Source organism: Pipistrellus kuhlii, unplaced genomic scaffold, assembly GCF_014108245.1.
Source record: "Pipistrellus kuhlii isolate mPipKuh1 unplaced genomic scaffold, mPipKuh1.p scaffold_m20_p_17, whole genome shotgun sequence".
Taxonomy (NCBI): Eukaryota; Metazoa; Chordata; class Mammalia; order Chiroptera; family Vespertilionidae; genus Pipistrellus; species Pipistrellus kuhlii.
This window is the reverse complement of record NW_023425482.1, coordinates 5981599-6006273: the sequence shown is the minus strand read 5'-3', so window position 1 is coordinate 6006273 and position 24675 is coordinate 5981599. Positions and strand designations below refer to the sequence as shown.

At 48.5% G+C, this 24675-nt stretch overlaps 1 protein-coding gene across 5 annotated transcripts in view; it reads right to left on the bottom strand.

Moving 5' to 3' along the window:
* Positions 1–1421: 1421 nt before the first annotated feature.
* FBXO31 (F-box protein 31) overlaps positions 1422–24675 on the bottom strand; it is a 43405-nt gene continuing 20151 nt past the window's right edge. For 2 of the 5 annotated variants that reach the window (XM_045582623.1, XM_036440681.2), the window contains 8 exons: positions 20198–20284; positions 14841–14917; positions 12660–12827; positions 12029–12103; positions 8107–8216; positions 7319–7472; positions 5793–6127; positions 1422–3162 (listed from right to left, as the gene is read on the bottom strand). In XM_045582623.1, coding sequence (XP_045438579.1) covers positions 2940–3162; positions 5793–6127; positions 7319–7472; positions 8107–8216; positions 12029–12103; positions 12660–12827; positions 14841–14917; positions 20198–20284 — 1229 coding nt within the window. In that variant the 3' untranslated portion in view covers positions 1422–2939. Of the gene's footprint in view, positions 3163–5792; positions 6128–7318; positions 7473–8106; positions 8217–12028; positions 12104–12659; positions 12828–14840; positions 14918–15075; positions 15095–20197; positions 20285–24675 lie in introns of those variants that run through there. The other 3 variants (XM_045582624.1, XM_036440682.2, XM_045582625.1) reach the window with 2 other exon arrangements.

The window sequence follows — 24675 nt, the reverse complement described above, 5'->3', positions numbered from 1 at the left end:
TGAGCAGATAGAACTGGACATACGCCAGGCCTGTGTCACATAGCTGGGGGGGGGGGGGGGGGGGGGGAGAGTTCAATTGCAATGAACATCCAGCCCTGATATAGAAGGCTCTCCAATGAATTTTGCCTGAAATCTCTAATCACATCCTCTTCAGTTGAGTAGCAGAGAACAGAGCATGTCCGAATATACAGAAGCAGGTGTTTCTTGAAGTCCACACGGCAGACTTGTCTCACCCAACCTCCCAGCAGCAATGTAGTAAGCAAAGGTGGCACCAACGACGGAAAAATGTCTAAGGATACTCCTAGGTCCACCTGCCACCTTTCCCAAATCAAGCACCACATGGGGACTGCTGGTCCCTAAAATGGGTCATTCGGGTCTAGTTAATTCTTCTGAAATTAATTCAAGCAGGAAGTTCTGATGAGCTGCCTGACCATTCCCTTGACCGAGGAAGCCAGCCGGTGCTGGGTCCCTGCACACTCACTGCTGAACTGGAAACCCGGAGCTAGCTGGCTGAAGACATATCAGAGTGGGAAACAACACATGTTCTGTACTGGTGGCTGGCCTTGCCTGGTGTCACTGCGGGCACTGCCAGGACAGATACCACAGGCCCTGGGCCCTCACCTCACACCAGAGACAGGCCCGACATGGACGCAGTCAACAGCCCACAGCAAGAGTTACTTTGGTCAGTATTTGGAGAAGCCGTGTATAGACCCAAACATTGGAGACAGGTTACATCATTCAGATTTGAGATTGGTTTTGAATCAAAACTACTCATCTTCGATCCATGTGATCTCTACAATGTTTAGGGGAGGCCTCAGATGGAGAGGGGAGTTCCTTAGAGCAGCAGTTGCCAACCCTTCAGACCTCATGGACCACCAGTGGTCCGAGGACCACCAGTTGGTGACTGCTGCCTTAGAGCAAGCCTCAGGCTCTAGGTGAAATAGGCATTTTCTTGAATTCACTTAAGCAACAGTGAACCACAGAGAACAAGGGCTTGCACGCCCAGTTGTCCTTTGTTTTCACTTTCCTCAAAGCTTCACGGCCATAATTATCCCCAGGGTTCCAGGCCGGCCACACTTGGCACGAGAGGAAGTCATTCTGTAAGGCAGGAGCAGTGACACTTTTAGGTTCAGTCCTGCCAAAGATGTGGAAACTGGGACCATGCTTCAACTTAACTCCAGGACCTGCTAGAAGGATCTGGAAGGTGAGCAAAGGACATGCATCTCTAATGAGATTCAGCTGACAGCGCCAGGCAGGTGAACCCGCAGCTGCCCAGGAGGGACCTCGCCTTCTTCACTTTTCTCTCTCAGTTCTCCACAGAACCTCTCAGGAGGACGAGTATGCCATTTAGGGGTTTGTCCCAGAACTTGTCAATTTTATGATACTGGGAAGCAAAAGGTCAAAGTTTCCAAACGAATTGAAGGGCACTGGGGATGTTTTTATTTAAAAAAAAGAAAAAGAAAAAAAAAAGCCAGAGAGAAGTTAATCAGGAAAACAGAGGACACATTCACAAGACAGCTCAGGTTGGTCTCTACATGAAGGTACCACAAAGCTGCCCCTTTCCCTGGGGTCCCGCACCTCTAGTGTGAGGGCTCAGTGCAATCCACGGAACAAGGAAAAGTAACCGAGAGGGGAACAAACTGCCCTGCCCCCGGTGAAGTGCACCCTGGGCAGATGGGGTGGAGATGGCTCTGTGCTGGCTGGAGAGAGAGCTGAAATGTCCTCGGAGACCAGCATGCATTTAGGGCTCTGTTCTTCAATAGATATGAGATCAGCAAGGACCTCAGAGGGGGTTCCCTGATACAGGTGTCAACCCAACACGGGCACGCCACCAGGAGAAGTCAGTGCTCAGGGTCTCCATACGGGAGGGTCCCGGAGAGGTCCTGGTCTCCAAAGAGCACCCTGATTTGTATAGTGTGACTTCTCTAGAAAGCTGCCCTCTTGCCAACAAAGGGCTGCAGTCCTCATGTGCTGAAACACTTCCCAGAACAACACCTGTGTACATCGTGCAGATGGAATAAACGCAGGGTCGTAAAAAGACATAACCCTGTCCAGTCCTGGGACATGTGGCTGCAGTTTGAGATTCTACCATCAGAGTGTGTGTGTGTGTGTGTGTGTGTGTGTGTGTGGTGGTGGTGGTGGTGGGGTAACACAATGAGCACTGACAGGAAATGGCTGAAGGGAGAGTTCTAATGTGAGAGAGAGGCCAGGACAGGCACATGGGTGCTGCCCAGCGACCAGGACCAGGGGTGGTATTCCCAGGGCTTCCAAGTTGCTCAAAGGCCTGCAGTGACATTCTCTAGTGACCCGTATCGCCAGCCCCATTTCTCTGATTCAGAAACTGAGATGGGGGTGAAGTGCTTTTGTCCAAGTCTGAGTCAGTATAGAAATGGGAATTCACAAAAAAGAAAAAATGAAAACAAGAAAAATAGGAATTTAGTCCTGGGTCCTGAGACTGACACCCCAGCTCCCTGGGGCTCTCTTTCCACAAACACTACCCTCACTACCTGCCCAGGCTGCACAGAAGTTCACCTCGCCAGGCCCTCACAGGTCTGTGGCCACTTTCCTGTGCTTCCTGACTGTGGATGGTGGAACTGGCACCCCACACAGTGGACCCTTACATCAAGAGACTCAGTTATGTCAATGAACTTCCCTGAAGGAGGATTTTGTTTTCCCTAGAAAACTGTCAGTGAGCCAAAGACAAACTCAATTTCTCCAATTCTTTTTTTTTTTTTTTATAAGACATGCTCAGCTCAGCCTTCCCATCAGCTACTGATAAATATGCAGACATATGTTGCACACTCTATAGAAAGCATCTCGGGTCAAGAAGCCTACAAGAAGGTGGATGCTCTGGTCAGAAGGTCAAATCTCCAAAGTGCATGCTGCTGTTCTTCCCAGGTCACAGAGTCTGGAGCCGCGCCCCCGAGGGGAAGGGGCCCTCAGGAGGTCAGGGACTGAATGTTCTTGAGCATCTCCTCGAAGGCCTGCGGGGACGGTGCGTCCGCATTCCGGAAGGTGGCCTGGACTCTGCTGTACAGGCTGAAGGATTTCAGCTCCAGCCAGATGAACCCGAAGCGGTCATCGTCAAACAGGATGAAGACCCCGGGCGTGCGCTCGGGGCTGGTGAAGCCATGGCCGGCGATGAGGCCTGTGCCAAAGAAACTGAACAAAGAAAGAGGGAAGCACAAGGGAAAGAAGAGTGAGAGGAGCTTCGAGGCTCTGCACTGGCCCCAGTCAAGCCCTGTGTCATCCGGGTGTTCTAAAACACCCTTCATTCCATTCAAACCACTTTTTGCTATTCACCAGCAGCAAGAAGCAAGGCAGCTAAAACCGGTTTGGCTCAGTGAATAGAGTGTCGGTCTGTGGACTGAAAGGTCCCAGGTTCGATTCTGGTCAAGGGCATGTACCCTGGTTGTGGGCACATCCCCAGTAGGGGGTGTGCAAGAGGCAGCTGCTGATCGATGATTCTCTCTCATCGATGTTTCTAACTCTCTATCCCTCTCTCTTCCTCTCTGTAAAAAAATCAATTTATATTAAAAAAAAAGAAGAAGAAGAAGCAAAGCATTGGCAGACATCAAGAGAGCCTGTCTTCATCAGGCCCTGCACAACTCTCCATGTCCATGCGCCAAGCCATCTAGCAGAGGCAGGGCTCTGGGCCGGTGGGGAGACAGATGGTTGGGATCACTCCATCAAACATTGATTTCTACCACTTTACCCAACTACAGGAGGAGGATCTCAAGCAGCCCCACCTCACAACTCTGTCCCAAAGCACATATCTTCATAATGCAGGCCCAGGTAACAAAATCTTAATTCCTAGGGAAGCTATGTCAACATTTGAACAATTTAAATATAATCAGTGAAGACTTATTGTCATGTAACTGACATTAACTCAGAAGGTCAAACTTTCAAATATCATATGGCCAACTATTGAGATCTCTATGTATGAGGCTAAAACACATTTATCTTTCTTGCTTCTGATGAATGACAGTAAGTCAGGGGCTGGCCTGAATCTCCCAGCATGTGCAATGGTGCCAGAGATCCCCAAAACTCCCGGGCACGCTAAGACACTGCTGGGCTGAAGAAGGGAGAGCAACCTGTGGTTCAGAGGGTTTCCTGGGTGGGAAAAAGGACCAGAAGCTACAAGGAGGCAAAGGCTTAGAGAACACACAGCAAATGTTTCCTGTTGGGTCGCTGTGGCACCGCCTCACAAACCAGACAGGGAAGGATCGCAGCAGCCCCTCCCAAGCCATGGAGCCCCTGACATTCAGGACGGGGTGGAGGACCATCCTACAGCTCGGCCAGGAGTCTGGACCGGAGCTTCGGGACTGGTTGGACCCAACGTCCAGGTGAGCTACTAATGGGCTCTTGGCTGGCAATGAGCTACTAGGACCTGTCAAGCTTTCCAGAAATCACAGAGCCTTTTTCTTTTATGGCCTTTCAAATGGGAATGTAATGTACGGCATAGGAAAAATAGTCAACATATCCTAATAACTTGGTATGGTGACAGATGGTTACTAGACTTATTGTGATGATCACATCGTAAGGTATATAGATGTGATTTATACACCTGAAACTAATATAATATTGAATGTCAACCATATTTAAATAAAAATTTTTTAAACTGTACAAAAATATTTACATCAGGTAAAATTATATCGGAATGCTATTTGTATGTCTCCCTCTGGAAAAACCAGATTCAATCACTTTTATCATAATTGTTTAACAAGAAAATGTAATAATTTTTTTCTGCTAAGCCCATGTATTGTAGATTCCTAAGTCCTTTTCAGGGAGCTCAGCCAGCTGCCCACACTGTTAGTCTGTAAGTGCTAGTAAACAGCCACTGCAGACACAACACAGCAGCTGGCCCAGAAGTAAAGCGAGACTAACCTTTACACGTAACCTGGAAAAGGTGAAGAGGGTCAGCGGTAATGCCAAGAGACTGACAGATTATTCCCTCAAAATGCCCACTCAGGCAACCGTACAGGAGGACTTCCTGTGATGATGAAATATTCTAGATCTGCATGTCTAATGTGGTAGCCAGAAGCCACATGCAGCTACTGAGCACTTGAAATGTGGCTAGTGCAACTGACGACCTGAATTTTTAATTGTATTCATTTTAGCAAAACTTAAATAGCCCTGGGGTGTAGGGGACTGAGGGCAAGGGAATGGCCTGAATGGCAGGGGTGGGCCTGAGTAGCTGAAAGCAGGGGCCTGAGACAAAACCCTAAGTCAGGTAAGAGCTGGCAGCCTGGGGGAGGATCAGGGATCGGAACTCTGCAGGGAGGGAAGCAGCAGAGAAGGGCAGAAAAATAACAGAAAGGAGGAAGGAGAGAAGGAGGGAGGGAAATCACAGGAAGAAATAATGAATTGACTTCAGAACTACCTTCATTAGGAGATGGATGGAGAACTCCCGACAGGCCTTATCTGTAAGGACATCCAGGCGAACTCCAAGCAGCCTTTCTACATGGAGAGGTGTGGGCAGGGGGAGAGTCCTCTTCCTCACTGTCTGCTTCAATGCTGCCTGACATTCTGCCTCATCTCCCTTTTACCTTAGTAACTATGTGATGCAAGGCATTCTGGGAGAAGTCTTCACACCTCACAGTTCTAATACCCCAAGTCTGAGGCTCCCCAAGGGATGTGACAGCTGACTGTACAGCCCAGGAAACAGTGCCATCCGTTCAGGTATGAGCTTGGTCCAACCATCAGAGGCTCCCATTCTGGTGCAACAAGCCGGCCTGCCAGAGCCAGGTCCCACCCCAAAACTGGGTCTTCACCCACCCTCCTGTCCTTACCATATCCTGCAGGTTCGGGGATAGTTCTCGTTCCTTGAGCTCACACCCACAGGCAGAACAAACTGGAGAGGCTCCTCCTTCAAAGCTGCGGCCCCTTCACTCCCGGGCTCGGGCTCTCTGACCTCAGTGGGCGGCCTGGAACCCTCGCCGGAACCCTCGCCGTCCTCAGTCCTGCCTTCTGGCTGCCGCTGCTCCCGGTGCACCTCCTCCTGAGCCTCCAGGATGATGCGCGAGAGTTCGTTGAAGTTGTAGAGGTCGTCGACAGTGGGCAGCTGGATGGGGTGCATGAGGTCGACCTCTACTGTCTGCTGCCCGGCAGGGATGTTGGGGTCACCCTGTGGATCAAGTGGATGGTGGTCAGCAGGGCTCAGAGAGTAGCAGAAATACACTCCCGCCTATATCTCACCTCTAGCCAGATGAGCTCACTCAACGTTCCTACTGACTTAGCAGCAACCATTTGAAAAGTAGGACCATTTTAGAAGCCCTAAAAATTAGTGCTTAGAGGAGGCAGCCCCATCAGTGAAAGGATCGTTGAAGACAAAAAATGACAACACTGACTAGTGATCTGCTGAGGGTCTGCAGGCACCCAACAGAGTGGCTCATCTGCATTCAAAGGCCACAGGTGGAAACTAGCCTGTGTGGCAGCTGAAGAGACCAGGGCTTAGAGAACTTCATCCTCTCCCAGGGTCAGGCAGAGGCCAGCAGCCCTGAGGGGCCAGCCCAGATAGGTCTGCCTGGAACGCAGAAGCTCCTATGCCTGTGCCCCAGGAGATGCCTCAGGCCCTGCAGCTCTCCACAAGCCCCAGGAGCATGCGGAAATCCCTGCTGGAGAGCCCCCTGTGCCAGGGATGCAGCCCTAGTTCCAGGCTTTTGTTCACATGAGGTTTCCCCAAGCAGAGGCTTCCCGGCAGACAGAGGTTCAAGAGCAATGCTCTGTGAGGACTAGGAAGTGGTGCTGCTTCTTCAGGATGCTCTAGTCTGTATCTGCCAGAAACTCACCCCACCAACTACGGAAATGACAGGTGAGCCCAAAATGGTTGGCGGTCCTTGGAGTGGGCAACACAGGGCCTACGTGGCTCAACAACCCTCCAACTGTTTTCACAAGCTGCTGAGCACAGGACATGCAGTGGGCCTATGTGCTACTGCAGGGGGTCTCCAATGTGCTGGTCCTTGGGGTCACCTGGGAGGCTGTGAAGCCGTTACCCAGCCCCCTCCACATTAAATTAGAATTTGTAGGGTGGGGCAAGGGCATTAGAGTTTTTTCAACTTCCCTTTCTCAAGGTATGTCAGTGTGCAGCCAGGAAAAGAGCCCTGAAGGGCAGCGGAAGTGCTCAGAATCCCTTAGGATTCTGGGTGGGTGGGCCCGGGGAGGGTCTGAGGATCTGCACTCCCAACCAGCTCCCCGGTGAAGCGGTGCTGCAGGCCCCAGCCATACCAAGCAGCCAATGTGCAGCCCGAGTGCCCTGCCCTGGCCAACCTGACAAGTCCACACAGGGCTGGACCCGGCGGGTAGCCCCAGGACTTACTGTGATCTTCGTGACCCTGGCGTGCCTTCCATGGAAGCTGAGCATGACAATCTCTAAGCCGTGGCTGCCGTAGGTGCCTTTAAAGAGGCCTGGCCTGATGAGATCATCCGGGTGGCTGAGTGGGAGGTAGATGCGGCGGTAGGTCAGGCAGTTGCTGTGGGGAGAGTGGGTAGTGTGACAATATGGCAGAGTCCCACAGATCTACAGCAATGCAGAGCCCATACCCCCCTCCCTGGGGTGGGGGGGGGGGAGGAGGCAGGCAGATGAGAATGGCCAGATAAGTGGGGAGCATGAGCACTCTATGTTCCTGAGCCATGCTCACCCTACCCACAGGTGCATGGCACCCTCACACCTCCTCTGATTCCAACAAGGCTTAACAGGGGCTCACATGTCTCTGCTGGGCCCCCCAAGGCAGCTGGAGTGGAGCTCTCAGAGTAGGGAAGAGAATGCCACTCCTGTTCTGTCCCTGGGACAGGAACCCAAGACATGGGCAAGAGACATAGTAAAGGGACTAAACAGGGGCTGCAGGGACAGGGCTCAGGGACAGAGAGGCTGAGAAAGCAGGCCTCCCAGGGTGGATGAGGGAAAACAACCCTACGGATTAGGCTCATACAGCAGGCCTGTAAGATGGAAAATATATGGGGTGCAGGTGGGGAGGTGGGGATGGGAACTGCTCAGGAGTTCCGAGAGAGGGAGGTACTGAGTTAACAATTCTCCCACAGAGACTGCGCTCACAGGACCCACAGGGAGGGACTGTGCTCAGCACCAAAGAGGGCAGCCGCACTTACTCATACTGACTGGTGTAGATGAACTTCATCAGGATGAGCTCTTGCATGTGCTCGTGGAAAATGTCCTCCAGCGTCCGCCCCCATTCTTCCCTCAGCCACGTTCGGAATTCCTTCCAAGAGAACACAGGTCGTGAAAACCACCATGACACGGGGGCATGGAGCCTGCTACCTGTGAGCCTGATTGAATAAAGCAGCATTTTTATAGCTGTGGGCACACCTATGACGAAGGAACCCACCTGGGTGGACAGACGGAGCCATGGCTGGGCAGTAGAATGGGGAGCTGCCTGCGTTCAGTCTCCCAGCACCTGGCCTGCCTTCCTGCTGGGCGTGCCACCAGAGAAAAATGGGCCTGGTCCCTGCTTTCCCTGAGCCCAGACTTCAGGGGAAGGAGCAGGGTCCCTTCAGGTGAGGCTGGGCCACAGTCCAGGCCCAGAGCTCCCAGGGGCAGCACAGGAGCTTCACTTCATGCCCATGAGCCAGGAGGTGTCTATGCTGAGCTGGCTTGACACTGCACAGCCTCTGAGCCTAGTTCTCGGGGTTCTGGGAGAGCAGCAGCACAGCAGGGCTCAGCCGCCAAGTCCGGGGCTGGTGAGTTGGCCAGACGCACTTTCTGCAGCTGCTGCTGAGGAACATGGGACAGCCTGGGTTGAGGGACTGGGTGGATTTTCCTTTCTCAAATGTGCCTTTATAATAATGTTGTATGTTCGGTAAGTGCATGTGCAAAAAGACCCCAAAGCTCAATAATTCATTATGGAATCAAACACCGGGAAGGATATTTAGTGCTTAATTGCTTCATTTGCACATTTAACTTAACCCACAGAACTGAGTTCCTAATTCAATATAGTGTTTCTAATGATTATCTAGAATTTGCTCTATAAATGAAAGTGAAAGCAATTTACCAAAACAACAAAAGAGCTACAATCTGTCAAGCGCTTTAGTATGCTACTGCTCAAATCTGGCAAAGAACAAAAATTACTAGTGAGTAAACAAAACAGCTATTAGAACTATAAAGTTAATATATAAAAATCAACTAAATTTTTATATACAAGCAGCACAAAATTGTAAAATAAACAATTTTAATCCTATTGCTAATAACCTAAAACAAAACAAAACCACAGGACTTGGGAATAAATATTACAAAATATGTACAAACCTCCACTCTGAAAATGCCAACACTGCTCAAAGAAAGTAAAGAGGCCGAATAATAGTGAGAAGTCCCTACAGACTGGAGACTCCCCATTAAATCAGCAATTTACAAACTGGCCTACACATTCAATGTCAATCATAATCCTACCAGGATAACCTTTCTTTAGAAACAAGCAAGCTGATTTTGAAATTCTTGTGGAAATTTAAAAAGCCTAAATGTCTAAAGCAATTTTGCAAAAGAATAAAGCTGAAGGATGCAACTAGCCCATGTTACAACTTACTATAAAGCTACAGTAATAGAGACGGTGATGAGCATAATGCCTGACAAATATATTAATAGAATTAAACAGAAAGCCTGGAATCAGACCCACATTTATCTGGTCAGCTGATCCGTTTTGTTTTGTTTTGTTAATCCTCACCTGAGGATATTTTTTCCATTGATTTTTATTTATTTATTTTTTTAATATATTTTATTGATTTTATACAGAGAGGAAGGGAGAGAGATAGAGAGTTAGAAACATCGATGAGAGAGTGTCATCGATCAGCTGCCTCTTGCACACCCCTTACTGGGGATATGCCCACAACCAAGGTACATGCCCTTGACCGGAATCGAAACCGGGACCCTTCAGTCCCCAAGCCGACGCTCTATCCATTGAGCCAAACCGGTCCCGGCTTCCATTGATTTTTAGAGTGGAAGGGAGTGAGAGGGAAAGGGGAAGAGGGGAAAAAGGGGAAAGAGAGAGAGACTGTCATTTGAGGATAGGTAAAGTTTTTTAGGACACATAAAAAATAACCATAAAAAAATAATTTGACAAATTATACTTCACCAAAGTCAAAACCTTCCACTTAAATGGCTCAACTCATGGAATAAAGGTCCTTAAAAAATAAAAGAGATAAATAACAAATAAAAATGGAAGCAAGTGAATGTAATGAACAAGGATTTCAATGTTGCCATGGTGAATAATCAGACTTGAGCTAAGCGCCATAGAGAAGATGCCTTGTGAATAGTCCTAATCTTATTACTTTGCATGAAAAGGCCAAAGTCATTAGGAATACCAACCAGACCCAATTATTTAGAACAAAGAACTTTTAAATACATGTTTACTATAAAATAATCTTACAGCATATATAAACATAAGGAAAAACTTAGGGGCCTAGAACATATAAGAATCAGTCTAATATTTACCCAGGGCTGGCTTACTATGTGTTAACAGTGTGTGTGTAATCATTGTTTAATCTGCACAACAGGCCTAGGATATGGGTGTTAACATTTTCCTTGTTCTTCAGAGAAATATTTCCAAAGTCGCCCAGCTAGTAAGTGACAGAATTAGAGCTAACCCAAAGTCCATGTACTAATTAGTCTTGCCTTCACCAAGGCCAATACTAGGGTCAACAGGAGCATTGGGGGGAGAGGGGGTCCGGGGCAGGGCTCACCTGCCCTGGCAGGCTGTACACAAGGACCAACCAACTGACAAGTGATCTAGGAGGGTTGAATAGGATACCACATGTGGATGGCTTAGCACCAGGCCTGGCTGGAGCCATCTAGGAGGATGCCAGGTGTTATTACCCTCACTCCACTGTCTGAACTCATGGAAACCTTATGGATCATGCAGAACTGGAATTGCTGTGTGGAAGGGATAGAGAATCAGAAACATCGATGAGAGAGAAAAATCAATCAGCTGCTTCCTGCACACCCCCTACTGGGATGTGCCCACAACCAAGGTACATGCCCTTGACCGGAATCGAACCTGGGACCTTTCAGTCCACAGACCAACGCTCTATCCACTGAGTCAAACCGGTTTCGGCAAGTGTTCCATATTTTTAAAAATAAATAAAATTTTAAAGAAGAGACAGTGTTTTGAAGTGGTATTATGACTTAGATCCTCAGAAAACTGCAACTCAAAGACAAGTTAAAAGTACTTGTACAAACAAAAGGAAGCACAAAGAGACTCCTGGGTGTGGCTGACACGCAGGTTTATCCACTGTTCTGCCTGGTCTGAAACTCTCAATCACCAGGTCCTCCTGCGGGGAGAAGAGTGGGGCTCTGAGGACAGTCCTCTCATCTGCCTGTAACTCACCTCCAAGAAGAAACCTGTACAGCACACGGAAGCTCTCGGGATGAAGGATTGCCTACTGAAAACAATTTCCGTTTGGTCATTCATTCTGAGAATTGGTGGGTGTGTGGTCTGTGAGAACATGGGCCCCTACCCAAGCTCCAATTCTTCCTCCCACCCCGCGGGAATATGAAGGCCATCTGTAAGGGTGCTGTGGGACCTTGGGAGCCTGGCCAGCTTCTCAGTCAAGGAAGCCACCAAAAAGAAGATGTTTTCGGATGTGAACCTGGATCGAATAGCTGGCACTTGTATCTTGCACAGCTTGTGTGTGTGGGTTAGCATGCCTACCCAGCCTGGCCCATTTGTTTTGTTTCCTGTGTTCTATATAATCCTGTACTGTGAAAGCCTGTGTTGCAGTAATTTCACTGGCCTGTGCGTAAGTCCTAATAAGCTCATGTCTTTCACAGCCAATCCTCCAGGTTATTTTGGGGGAAACTGGCAAGCAATATACAGAGATTTCCTTGGACCTCGGCTCTTTGCATAGCAGCGAGGGAACGAAGGTGTATGCTTGTGTACACAAGTCCATATGAGGCCGTTTCTGACAAAGGGTCAGGCACACTTTCTGCAGCAACAGCGTGAGGATGAAGCATGAGAGGGCGATCCTGGTGGCATGCTGATGCCAACCTCACATCTGCTCCTTGGGCACAGGAGCGCAGGCTCACCTCTTGTCTCCCACCAGACATCCTGTGGTGCTCCGTCTGGTTGCACTTGGTAGAGAACTCGTCCTTCTTCACAATCTTGAACATTCATGACAAAGGAGAGAGGGGGACAATAAATCAGCCATGGCATCTCCATCAGACGATGAACCCCTCCTCGATGCTGCACCCCACTCATCTACAGAAGCCCCATATGCCTATAAATCGTGACCAGTCCAGAAAAGAGAGCTCAGGACTACCTGAGCACGCTCAGAGGAGCGGTGCACCAAAGAGAGAGGTGTTTGTGCTTTTCCAAGGAGATTGTTAGAGCAGGAAAAGGGGACTATCGTTTTGAAAACAGAACAGTGAGGAATTGTATTTGGAAATAACAAATGGTTTTAACTGGACGCAGAATCAGTAGAGGGTTCCAATTAGTGATTCTTTGGGGAGTTACATCACAGCACCACAGAATAAATACACAGAAGGGATGGAGGTAGAGCCGATTTTCCCCCATTGCCCCTGATCTGTATGGACACAGGTTTTAAGCTAGAAAAACCCCTGCAAACTCAGCTGGCCCCAGAACTTGGAAGAGCAGGGGAGACCTCACCCTATACTGCGCGTGGCTGCCATGTCTGAGAGAGCCCAAGCATGCACTCACCTGAATGTGGCCGTTGTGGGGCCCTCTGTGGCCGTACATGCACTCCACTGTGGCTGACTTCCTCTCCATCAGGTGAATTCTAAACAAGGGCTTGAATCGCATCGGGTCGTCCACATGAGGGTCATGGGGAGGCAGGTACATCCAGCCAATAATAAATAAGCCGTCCACCTGTGGTGAGGAGAAAGGGCGCATGTCCATGTGAGGGTTACAGGCACTGAGGCAGAGGTTTCTCACCCCACAGCTTTCCATGATGACCATCCCACACTTCCACACTCCAGTCCCATGGAGAACCTCAGGACCACGGGACATCAAGATGCGCCTGATTTATGGCAACGCACAGCCCCGCAACCAAGTGCTTATTAACTAGAAAGTACTAGTAATTCTCTAATGTAAAGCAATGTGCTATAGCTGATAACACTGTATTGTATCAATGGAATTTACAAGAATAGAACATAAACATTAGGTGATGGATATGTTAATTAACTATATGGCGGGAAACCTTTTATAATGTATATGTTTATCAAATCACCATAATGTGCTTTATAAATCTTATAATTTTGTCAATTATACCTGGACAAAATTAATTTTTAAATAGAAAAAAAGCAGTTGGATTTGAATCCAAAAAAGCCTTTTAGAGAGAACTTCCAGATTTAAAATGGGGGAGGGAGGGAGCTAAATGATATGAGAAAAAGGCAGGCGGAATAATCCAGAAAGTGTCACCCACTAGGGCCACTGAATGCTGCTTTCAACAGAAGAGAGTCATGAGGCAAAACAAACTAATAGAATGTGATTTCTATTACAGTTCAATGAACCAGCTGTCAAAGGCAGTTTTGAGACAATCAGGGAACCTCCCATATTGGCTGTGTCTCAAGTAATAAATATCAAGGGATCATTAATACTCTTGTAGGGTGTGATGAGAATGTGGTGGATACGTAGGAAAATACCCAGATTTAGAGATCCACACTGAAGTACAAACAGATGAAGCAACACTTGATTTACTTGAAAATGCCTGAAAACAAACCACCACGGGGCAGAGACAGAGGCCACAAACTTGGCACATGATTGGCAACTGCTGAATCCACATGGTGGGCATTGGTAATGCATGCTACCGTCCCCCTATTCGTGTGTGTGTGTGTGTGTGTGTGTGTGTGAGAGAGAGAGAGAGAGAGAGAGAGAGAGAGAGACAGTGAGTGATAGAAAGCGACAGAGCTCAGATGGAAGGACGGTACAGTCCCCACACACTGTGCTCAGCACAGAGGCACCATGTTCTCAGTGGAGGGGACAGGGACAGCCCAAGCTGGGATGACCCAACAGTCACTCCTGCTTTCCCAGAACAGCCTGGATCCACCGACAGAGGGAAGAAATTAATCGCTTTAGTGCTAATTGGTCTGAGACAAGAGCCAGTTGCTGTTATTCAGTCACGGGTTCCATTTTCCCGTAATTATCCCCTGCTTTCAGAAGCCTTTTTTTTTTTTTTTTTTTTTTTTTACTCTATTACTCATTGCCAGTATGAAAAACAATTATCACCGGCCTGACTAAAAGAAAAAAACTATGCCCACGCTGGGAGCTATCTGGCTTGTCTCTGAGAGAATGTTTTAAAAGCAACACTTTTCCCCAGTGATATTAAACATAACACATGTAAATGTGTTTCTTAATGAATGTTTCTACCAAATATGAAAAAATATAAAGCAGTATTTATCCCTGTCCAAAACCCCACCTGACAGAGTAACTAGCATCACCGGGCAGCCCACCTGGACAGGGCTCAGCAGAGCTACACCGAGACTACCCAGAGGCCTCTGCGAGGCAGACCCACTACCATTACATGATGTGCAGACAGTCTCCTGGACTGGGCTTCTGGCACGTGCCAACAAGAGGGAAAGCAGGAGCACAACACCAGCACTCCCCAGGGGGCACCTGACTTTGTTTTATTTCGACATCAGCCCAGGGCTATTCAAAAGGCACCGTTCAGAGCACATGCAGCCTTCACTGGGAGGAGACTGCTGTTCTGCATTAAACCAGCGAGGGCCACAAACATACCCTGATGAGAAGCTTCTGTGATTGCGCTAACGTCACACAGAAAGCAGCTGACTGCCCCTCCTGTAGAAAAGGCACCACACTCCGTCCATGTGGGACAGCAGTCCTGACTTCACAGGAATCCACACTCGAGGCTCTCAGACTTACCACCACATTCAGCAGTCCTCCATAGGGCCCGATATCTGGCTGCCACAATCCCAAGATGTGTCTGTATCGGTGGAGCACTATGGGAAGAGAGAGAGAGCAGGTCTTCACTTCAGAGGCAGCCAGTCTTCACTTTATAGTAAATCAGAGGAAAGGGCAGGAGGAGAAGAGAGAATTATGAAGAAATTATGAAGGCTTGTAACAGAGCCTTATTAACGTGAATTGAAGCAAATCTTACCTACAAGTTTCTGAAGAATTCTAAAAATAAAACTGTTTTTAAAAAGCATCATAAAACAGCCCGCCGGTGTGGTTCAGTGGTTAAGCCTTGACCTATGAACCAGGAGGTCACAGTTTGATTCCGGGTCAGGGGACATGTCCAGGATGCAGGCTTCATCCCTATTAGGAGGCATGCAGGAGGCAGATAGATGATTCTCTCTCATCATTGATGTTTCTCTCTATATATACCTCTCATTTCCTCTCTATGAAATCAATTTTTAAAAACCCCACATATTTAAAGGGGTGAGCTTTAAAAATAATAATAATAATAATAAAACAGACAATTGGGTCCTTTTGAAATCCAGCCCCTATCTGGGCGCCTTTCTGAAGTGATGAGCATCCCATCAGTTGACACAACAAAGGAAGCACAGGATTCTTTAAAAGGAGGGGACAGAGTTAAACATGTCATGGGACAGTATATTAAGAATTAAATTGGGTCATCTCACTTTTTTTTAAAAAATGGCACCTCCCCACCTCATTTAAAACACAATGCATAGATATTGACTGAAGACAACTGGAGAGAAGGAATCCCACTGCCAACCTGAAACCCCACTACACAGAGATGACCAGCTGCAGTAAGCATTTTGGAAAATGTCCTTCACTTCAATTTCCTTTGCACATGTACTTGTGGAGTGAATGAATGAATGAATGAATGGCAACCAACTTACACAGTCCTCAACTGCCAGGCATAGGGTCTGGGGGCTCTGTGCAAACTTACTGGGCCATGTTATTCTGGATGTGTCTGTGAGGTTGTTTTGGATGAGATTCACAATTAAATCAATGGATGGAATAAAGCTGATGGCTCTTCCCAATGTGCTGGGCCTCATCCAATCAGGTGAAGGCCTCAATACAGAAGGCTGACTCTCCCACCGGAAGAGGAAACCCCTCCTGCCTTGCTACAAGAGCAGAGACATGCTTTTTCTAATTTCAGATTCTAAACATGGCTCTTCCTGACTAGAATAAGAGGCTAACCCTCCTGTGAATAAAGAGGATTTCCTCCTGCCTGACTGCCTTGAGCTGGATATTGGTTAAAAGTGGCCTGTCCATCTCCACCCTGTGGTGAGTGATATTCCCTATACCTACTAAAGCAATCTGGAGCTCTGCCAGAATTCTGGGTCAGAACCTCAAAACTCAGAACCCTGCGGTTAAAGTTATTTTTAAGTTCGAAATGTGCTTCGACAGTCATCATCAATTTGCACACAAGAATGTGTTAAATATGCCAGTCATAAGGACAACACATCCCCCCCATGATGCTTCCAACTTCTTACAGACAGGAATTATCAAGAATACCAGGCCATGACATGTGGCCTGATATTGAAGAAAATAAGTGACACAGCAAAAGCAGCTAATCTGAGGCCACAAAGCTCTCACAGAATTTGCAGCCTTGCTGACTTGCTTCTCTCCAGAGCAGCGTCTTGTACTCAAGACTGCTGATCCTCTCTGGTCCAACAGAACTAAGGCCCGATGGTTTTTAAGAGACCAGGAGAACTTAATAGGTCCAGGAACAGAGCAGGGCCCCAAGTCCCTCAAAGCCAATCGTCACGCAGACTTCTCTGGAAAGTTTGGCTAACGGTCGAAAAATTCTGAGCTGCACTCCGTTCAGCATGCTAGGCACTGTCAAGTTTGAAGGTGGGGTTGAAATGACCCTCTTTCACACATTAACTTTCCCCTGGAGGTAACAGACCACGCACAGTTCAAATACGTCCACAGAGAGATGGAACTAATACGCGTTTTCTATAATGACTGCTGTATTTTTATAACTCAGACCTTAGAAAAGACGGCAGCCTCCAGTTAGACCAACCTCTTCTAAGCTGTCAGCCACCGGCAGCTGGCAGGCATCATCACTTAGTCCCCACAGTCCAGAGGCTCTGGAAGTCCCCCCCCAGAAGGGTGATGACACACCCTTACAAGCTACAGGAAACTTCTGACCACCCCCTGGGAACAAAAAGAACACCCCTACACAACTCCAGGCACTGCCTGGGTCTCAGCCACCAAGCCTCCCTCCCAGAGGTGGGTCAGAATTCCATTTTTGGTCTCAGATATAAGCTCCAGACAGACTGTTGTTCTAAGAGAATCTGTTGGCAAATGTATAACATAATGAGCCTCTAAGTGCTTGTCCATTTGTATTTAAAAGCCCATGCCAGGCCATTCCCGTCAGCACAGCAGTGACAACTGATGGATTGCTCTCATAAATAAGCGCTATGTGGCGTTCTCTCCCCAGGCCTAGAGAAGGCACCTTGGCTCACCCACTGCTCTGCAGGGAGGGCGGGTTAGTCTAGGACAAAATGTTCTAGAGAGGCTACTTCTAAGAGGGTTTGGAAAAGAACAGAATTCATGCCTCAGACTTGGCCCGCCCTACCCCTTTGCTATCCAGCCCCAGCCACGCTCCTCCTGACTGTTCACACACCCAACTGCTCACACACACTCCTGACTGGTCACACATATCCCTGTCTGCTCGCAAATATCCTTGTATACTCACACATACCCTAAGTGCTCACACACACTCCTGGCTGCTCACACATATCCGTCTGCTCATACACACTCCTAACTGCTCATACACACTCCTGCTGACTACATACACACTCCTGACTGCTTACACAACTGACTGCTCACATATACCCGACTACTCACACACATCTTTGTCTGCTCACACACACACACACACACCCTGACTGCTCACACACTCCTGACTGCTCACACACACACACACACACACACCCTGACTGCTCACACACTCCTGACTGCTCAAACACACTCCTGACTGTTCACACATATCTCTGTCTGCTTATACACACCCGGCTGCTCACACATATCCTTGTCTGCTCTATCTCTCTCTCTCTCTCACACACACACACACACCCTGACTGCTCACACACACTCCTGACTGCTCACACACATACCCTGACTGCTCATCCACACTCCTGACTACTCACACATATCCCTCTCTGCTCACACACACTCCTGACTGCTCACATATATCCCTGTCTGTTCACACATACCCTGACTGCTCACACACATCCTTGTATGCTCACACATACCCTAAGTGTTCACACACACTCCTGACTGCTCACACATACCCGACTGCTCACACACACTGACTGCTCACACACACCCTAACTGTTCACACACACCCCTAACGGCTCACACACACCCTTGACTACTCACACATATCCTTGTCTGCTCACACCCACACTTCTGACTGCTCTCACACACTCCTAACTGCTCACACACAAATCCTGACTGCTCACACACACTCCTGACTGCTCACACACACTACTGACTGCTCACACATACCCTGACTGCTCACACACACTTCTACTGGCTGCTTATACACACTCCTGACTGCTCACACACATTCCTGGCTGCTTACATAACTGACTGCTCACACCCACACTCCTGACTGCTCTCACACACTCCTAACTGCTCACACACACTCCTGACTGCTCACACACACTACTGACTGCTCACACATACCCTGACTGCTCACACACACTTCTACTGGCTGCTTATACACACTCCTGACTGCTCACACACATTCCTGGCTGCTTACATAACTGACTGCTCACACCCACACTCCTGACTGCTCTCACACACTCCTAACTGCTCACACACACTACTGACTGCTCACACATACCCTGACTGCTCACACACACTTCTACTGGCTGCTTATACACACTCCTGACTGCTCTCACACACTCCTAACTGCTCACACACAAATCCTGACTGCTCACACACACTCCTGAGTGCTCACACACACACTTACTGCTCACACATACTCCTGACTGCTCACACATATCCTTGTCTGCTCACACACACTCCTGATTGCTCACACACACCCTCACTGCTCACACACACTCCTACATGCCTCCTTGCCACTGGTCTTTACTCAATCAGTTCAGCTCTGGGCCCGATTACACCTACACTGTGGACGGTGTTCACAGTAATGTGCAGTGCTCAGACACCACCCCAAAGCTTGCTGATCAGTGCCGGCATCTCCACCTCCCCTGGAGTAAGTAAAATGGGACCAGCAAGCACTTTAGCAACATGTCCAGAGCCTGGCAGTGGTTAGGAGAAATTCCATAGATGACTCTATTCCGTGTGGGCTGAGTAGGTTTTGTTAGAAATTTAGTCCACGCAGGCGATGCTGACACAGCACACTCACAGGACTGAGGGAGTAAGCAGCAGGGTGTTTGTACTTCTACAAATGGAAACACTGCTTTCAGCACATGCAGATAGTGTTTTTCTTGACACTACAGTTCGTGCTCTCCGTCTCAACTCAATCTAATAACAAGTGGAGATAGCCTTAGTCGCTATTGACTATGGCTTAGGAGAACTTCCAGAGCCCAAGTAATGTCAATCAACATGAATCAGGTTCTGCCCTAGCTTGTTTGGCTCAGTGGACAGAGCATCGCCCTGTGGACTGAAGGAGCTCAGCTTCGATTCCAGTCAAGGGCACATACCTCAGTTACAGGCTCGAACCCCAGTCCAGGTATGTGTGGGAGGCAAAGAATCAATGTGTTTCTCTGTCTCTCCCCTGCTTTCTACTCTCTAAAAATCAATGGAAAAATATCCTCAGGTGAGGATTAACAATAACTACAAAAGAGAAATCAGATTCTAAATAATGAACTGTTTCTACATACTTTTGTCCATTTTCAGTCTCAGATATAAGTTCCAGATAGATATATATAGGTACATTTCTATGTAATTTTTTCAAATTCACGTGTGCTGTCCAACTGTGATCAACTAAAGAAGCCTAGTAGTAAACCACTTACATTTCATTTAATTCCTACTCTGACCTCCCAGTCTCAATAAATGTGCATCAACAGAGCAATCACACTGATACTACCTCAAAAACAAAAGATTCCACAGAAACCTGGCCCATATGTACAGCAGCCCCAGGCTGGTGTGCTCCTGGTCATGGCTGAGCCACAGAGAATGCTGGGGAAAGGAGAAAAGACAGCCAAAGCCAAGGAGGTCAGCTCGCTGTTAGGACCAAAGCATCTGCGTGCTGTGAGTCGAGGTCCCTTTCCATGCAGCTTCTGGCCGTGCTCCCCGCCACAGCCAAAGTAGCAGGAGGTACATACGGCAGGTGTACACATCTCTGTACTCCATGTGCTCGTAGTCGGGAAGAATTTTCATGAAACGGCCCGACTTCACGCGAGGGTTTATACCTGAACGACACAGCAGGGAAAGGGCTAAAGATGGTTCCACTTCCATGATGTTATAAACAGGTTTCATATGACGAAACACCTGCTCCCTCACCCCATCCTACTCAATCCCCAGTACCTTAGGAGGCAAGCACTTGACAAAAATGAGAGGCCTGGCTATAAAGAAAACGTTGTGATTTGTTCCTTTTATTATAGTCTACAGATTCACACCAGAAACTCATGATGGTGACAGGCTTGGGACACTCTTCATGCTCACATTCCTCCCTCTCCTGTCCTGGGTCAATGGAGCTCACTGGGTGAGAAAGCAGAGGACGCAGCTTGTGGACACCTGGAGTGACTGTTTAGGGAACCCTTGTGCCCCAACCAAGATATTCAGCTTGTAGAGTGTATGCCCAGTGCTTTCCTTTGCTTGTGTCTGTTTGGTTTTGGACTGCGGATGGCATCTGGCAGCTCCTAACTCAAAGACTTTGCTTCGGAGTCCAGGCTGGCTCACTCTTCCACCTATGCCAGGGCTAAGGTTGATGCTATTTTCTAAGTAATTTCTTCAACCACCTGTTCCAGAAGCTAAGTAATTTTCTCCTGGATAAGGCCTTCAAAGCAAAGTCACAAAAACATGCTCCTGCACTGTGAAACCTGCTTTGGCTGGTGGCAAATTAAACACTTTGGGATACTAAATGAAGATAATATGAATCGTTCTCTGGATTTCCAGACCATTTTCAAAGAGTAAAGAATCAGCAGTCAAGGGGGCGGGAGCAAGATGCAGGGAGTTAATGGGGGAGAACGGAGATATCTATAACACTTTCAACAATAAATTTTTTTTTTTAAAGAATCAGCCCTACTCAGTTTAGCTCAGTGGATAGGGGGTCGATCTGTGGATCAAAGGCTCCCAGGATGGATTCCAGTTAAGGGCAGGTACCTTGGTTGCAAGTTCCTCCCCAGCCCAGGCCTTGGTCAGAGCATGTGCAGGAGGCAACCAATCAATGTGCTTTTCTCACAGTGATATTTCTCTCTATCTTTCTCTCTCTTCCACTCTAAAAATCAGCGGGAAAATACCCTCCAGTGAGGATTAAAAAAATAAAAGAATCAGCAGGCAAAAGAAATCTCCCAATGTCCCTCTCTGTCCACCCAGGCCCCATATGCATGTGTGCTTTTTGACCTCACCATGGCCCGTGTCCGCTCTCTGTTGCCCACTCCTGACTTACCCCCGGCCACACCATCACCTGCTCCCCAGCAGTCACTACCTGCCTACAGAGAAGACTGTTCCTTGACATGACCACTGTCTGTCCTGCAAGCTGAACCTGAGCCAGAAGGAAGGTTGCTTTCTGCAAATCCCACGTAGACTTTTTGATCATAAATGATGTTCATTTAGTCTAGCCGGTGTGGCTCAATGTTTGAGCATCAACCCAGGAACCAGGAGGTCATGGGTCGATTCCTGGTCAGGGCACATCCTGAATACTGGACTCGATCCCAAATAGGGGGCATGCAGGAGGCAGCTAATCAATGATTCTCTCTTATCATTGATGTTTCTAAGTCATTCTCCCTCTCCCTTCCTCTCTGAAATTAATAAAGACATATTTTTAAAAAATAATGATGTTCATTCAGATATAAATAAGCGCCCTCCCTTGCCTCTTGCTATGTGTTGGTTCCTGGACCAGGTTGTTTCCCTGACCTGGGAGGGCACGGAAGTAATTTCCCACACCTGTGTAGCAGTCACGTACTACCGTGTTTCCCCGAACATAAGACATGCTCCGAAAATAAGACCTAGTGCATGGAAAGATAAGACATCCTCTGAAAATAAGACCTACCGCAACTTTGGGAGAAAAAATTAATATAAGACACTGTCTTATTTTCGGGGAAACAGGGTAGTATGTGATATCTCCCCTCCCCGCCATGTATTTCTTTGGTGCCTGTCAAGCGGTGAGAGGCTCCCTTTCTTCTTGCAGCTGTCATGACGGGCCTTGTCTGTGAGTTTCCCCTAATAAACCCCATCAATCACCAGACAGGAGTGGCCAGACTCCTCCTTCCTTCCTTTCCCTGCTCTCACTTACAGAGGTAGGTTTTCCATCTCGGGGCTTTTTCCTGAGTCTTCGTGTGCAAACACTGCCAGCCCGTCCCGACCCCCGGTGCCCAGGTGCCCCCGCTAGATAGGACAGCCACCATCAGGGCCCAGCCAGCCCCTCCCCCACCGCTGAGATGAGCTCCGTGGGGGCCTCATTCACCAGGTGTGCTGTCCTCTGGGTGTCACAGCCCTAATGCCCGGCAGACATGAGCACCTGGCCCCTCCAGGACAATACTTGAGACTCACAACTCTTTTTTTTTTTTTTTTTAATATATTTTATTGATTTTTTTACAGAGAGGAAGGGAGAGAGAGAGCCAGAAACAACAATGAGAGAGAAACGTCGATCAGCTGCCTCCTGCACACTGCCCACCAGGGATGTGCCCACAACCAAGGTACATGCCCTTGACCGGAATTGAGCCTGGGACCTTTCAGTCTGCAGGCCGACCCTCTATCCTCGGAGCCAAACCGGTTTCAGCAAGAGACTCAGAACTCTTAAAGAGACAACAGTCTTTATGCTGCTTTAAGACACTATCATCACATGGCCCAGGAAACTCAAAAAGCAGTTCCCAAGGATAAGCACTTGTCCTGTTAGAAACACATAAAAGCCAGTGGGCATCCACACGAGCCAGGAAAGCTTTCTTGTGTGTATGTACAGACTGGTGCAGGGAGTACTTGGTTTTGACTCTAACACCAATGCCAACAGCAGGAGTGAATTCCTCCAACTCTACGGTCTGGCTAGAGATAAGACTCTGAGCTCTGGATAAAACACCGAGAAACCGAGGGTGGAGCCAGGACCATGTGGGCTCCCATAGAATAAAAGGTAAGAGGGGAGCAGGGGAGCAACCAGCTTCCTGCCTCTGAAACTCTGGGCTTTGGAGGAATCACAGCCATTGCTCTTGCTGATGAGATGAGAGGACAAGAAGGGTTATAATTCCATGAAGAGATGCACATCTTCTGGGGTTGGTGGGATGTGAAGCAGAGGCAAGAGGAAAAACCAAAGTCTGAAAGTGCACAGGGACAGAGGAGCAGAGAGAAAGGTCTTGAGTAGATCAGCCTTGCAGTGGGGCCCGGGGCTGGGACAGCAACTCAGGAGGCAGTAGCCGGCATGAAAACAGTGGCTGGGGGGCCAGAGTGAAGCCCGAGGTCCACAGGAGGAAAAAGGAGGGGATGCGAGGAGTTGGCAGAACTGGAGCTGATGTGTGGCAAGACAGAGAGGTCCCAGTAACCGCCTTTCCAAGTTTCTAAGTCTCTCTGAGGCACGTGAGAGTGGACAAGAACTTGGAGGTCACAGCTGAATGACCAAGAATTATGCCTGGAAGAGGAAGCCTCGTGAAGAACTTAGAGCTTTTTGGTAGAAAATCACCTGAACAGTGAGCAAATTCTAACACAGAAAGACTAACCAATCCAACACTCCCAAACAGCCATTAGATTGGAGTGTGGAGAGTCTGATGGGATGAGGAAGCGATGAGATGTTAAAATCAGCCCAGATATAGAGATTGAACACTGCCTGGGTCTTCCCACTGTCAGCCACTCTGCACAATGCCAGCTCTACCTGTGCTGAGAGTGCAGCCACGTGACAGAGGGGTATCTCAGAAGGGGACTCTAAAAGGAACAAATCCAAAGGAAAGATGGGATTCAGAGAGTGGCCCCAACTAGCCCCCAGACCTTGCAAGAAAGCTTGCAGCACCCAGATGTTTCCTTGGAGAAGCGTGGCCCTCAGTTCCTGGGTAAGGTACTTGGTAAGCAGACATCAGCTGGTCTGTTTTCCATGGTGAACTGAGTAGAAAGTTCAGGAGAATGTGAAAACCAAAATTTTCTAAGATGGTTTTAAGATGAACATTTAAGGCCCTTTTCAGAATGGTCAACAGGTCAACTTTAGGCCAAAGAGAACTGGGTCACCATTATCTTTCTTACTCTGTTCTTTAAGCCCCAGCTCTGGGTGCTAAAACAATCCATGCCACACCCCAACGGGGTGGTGAGTGAGCATGCTGCTTCCTGTGCCTCCGCTGCTCCTGGGCCTCCTCTGCTCCTGGGCCACCGCTGCTTCCTGTGCCTCCGCTGCTCCTTGGGCAGCTCTGCGTTACCAGGAGCTCACAGCCTCCTGTAACGGGGCCTCGGGAAAAGGCCCACTGGGAAGATACTTGGGGCTGGGGAAGCTTGGAGCACACAGGGAGTGTTGCTGACGACATTGGAAAGTAAAGGAAACTGAAGGGAAGACTGAACTGAAGGGTTAGAGCCCAGTGCCAGGCCGGAGGGAAGAACTGGCCCACAGGCAGCCCTGTTAGCTGGGAGTGTCAGCGGGAGGCTCAGGCGCTATTTCCCAGTTACTATCAGC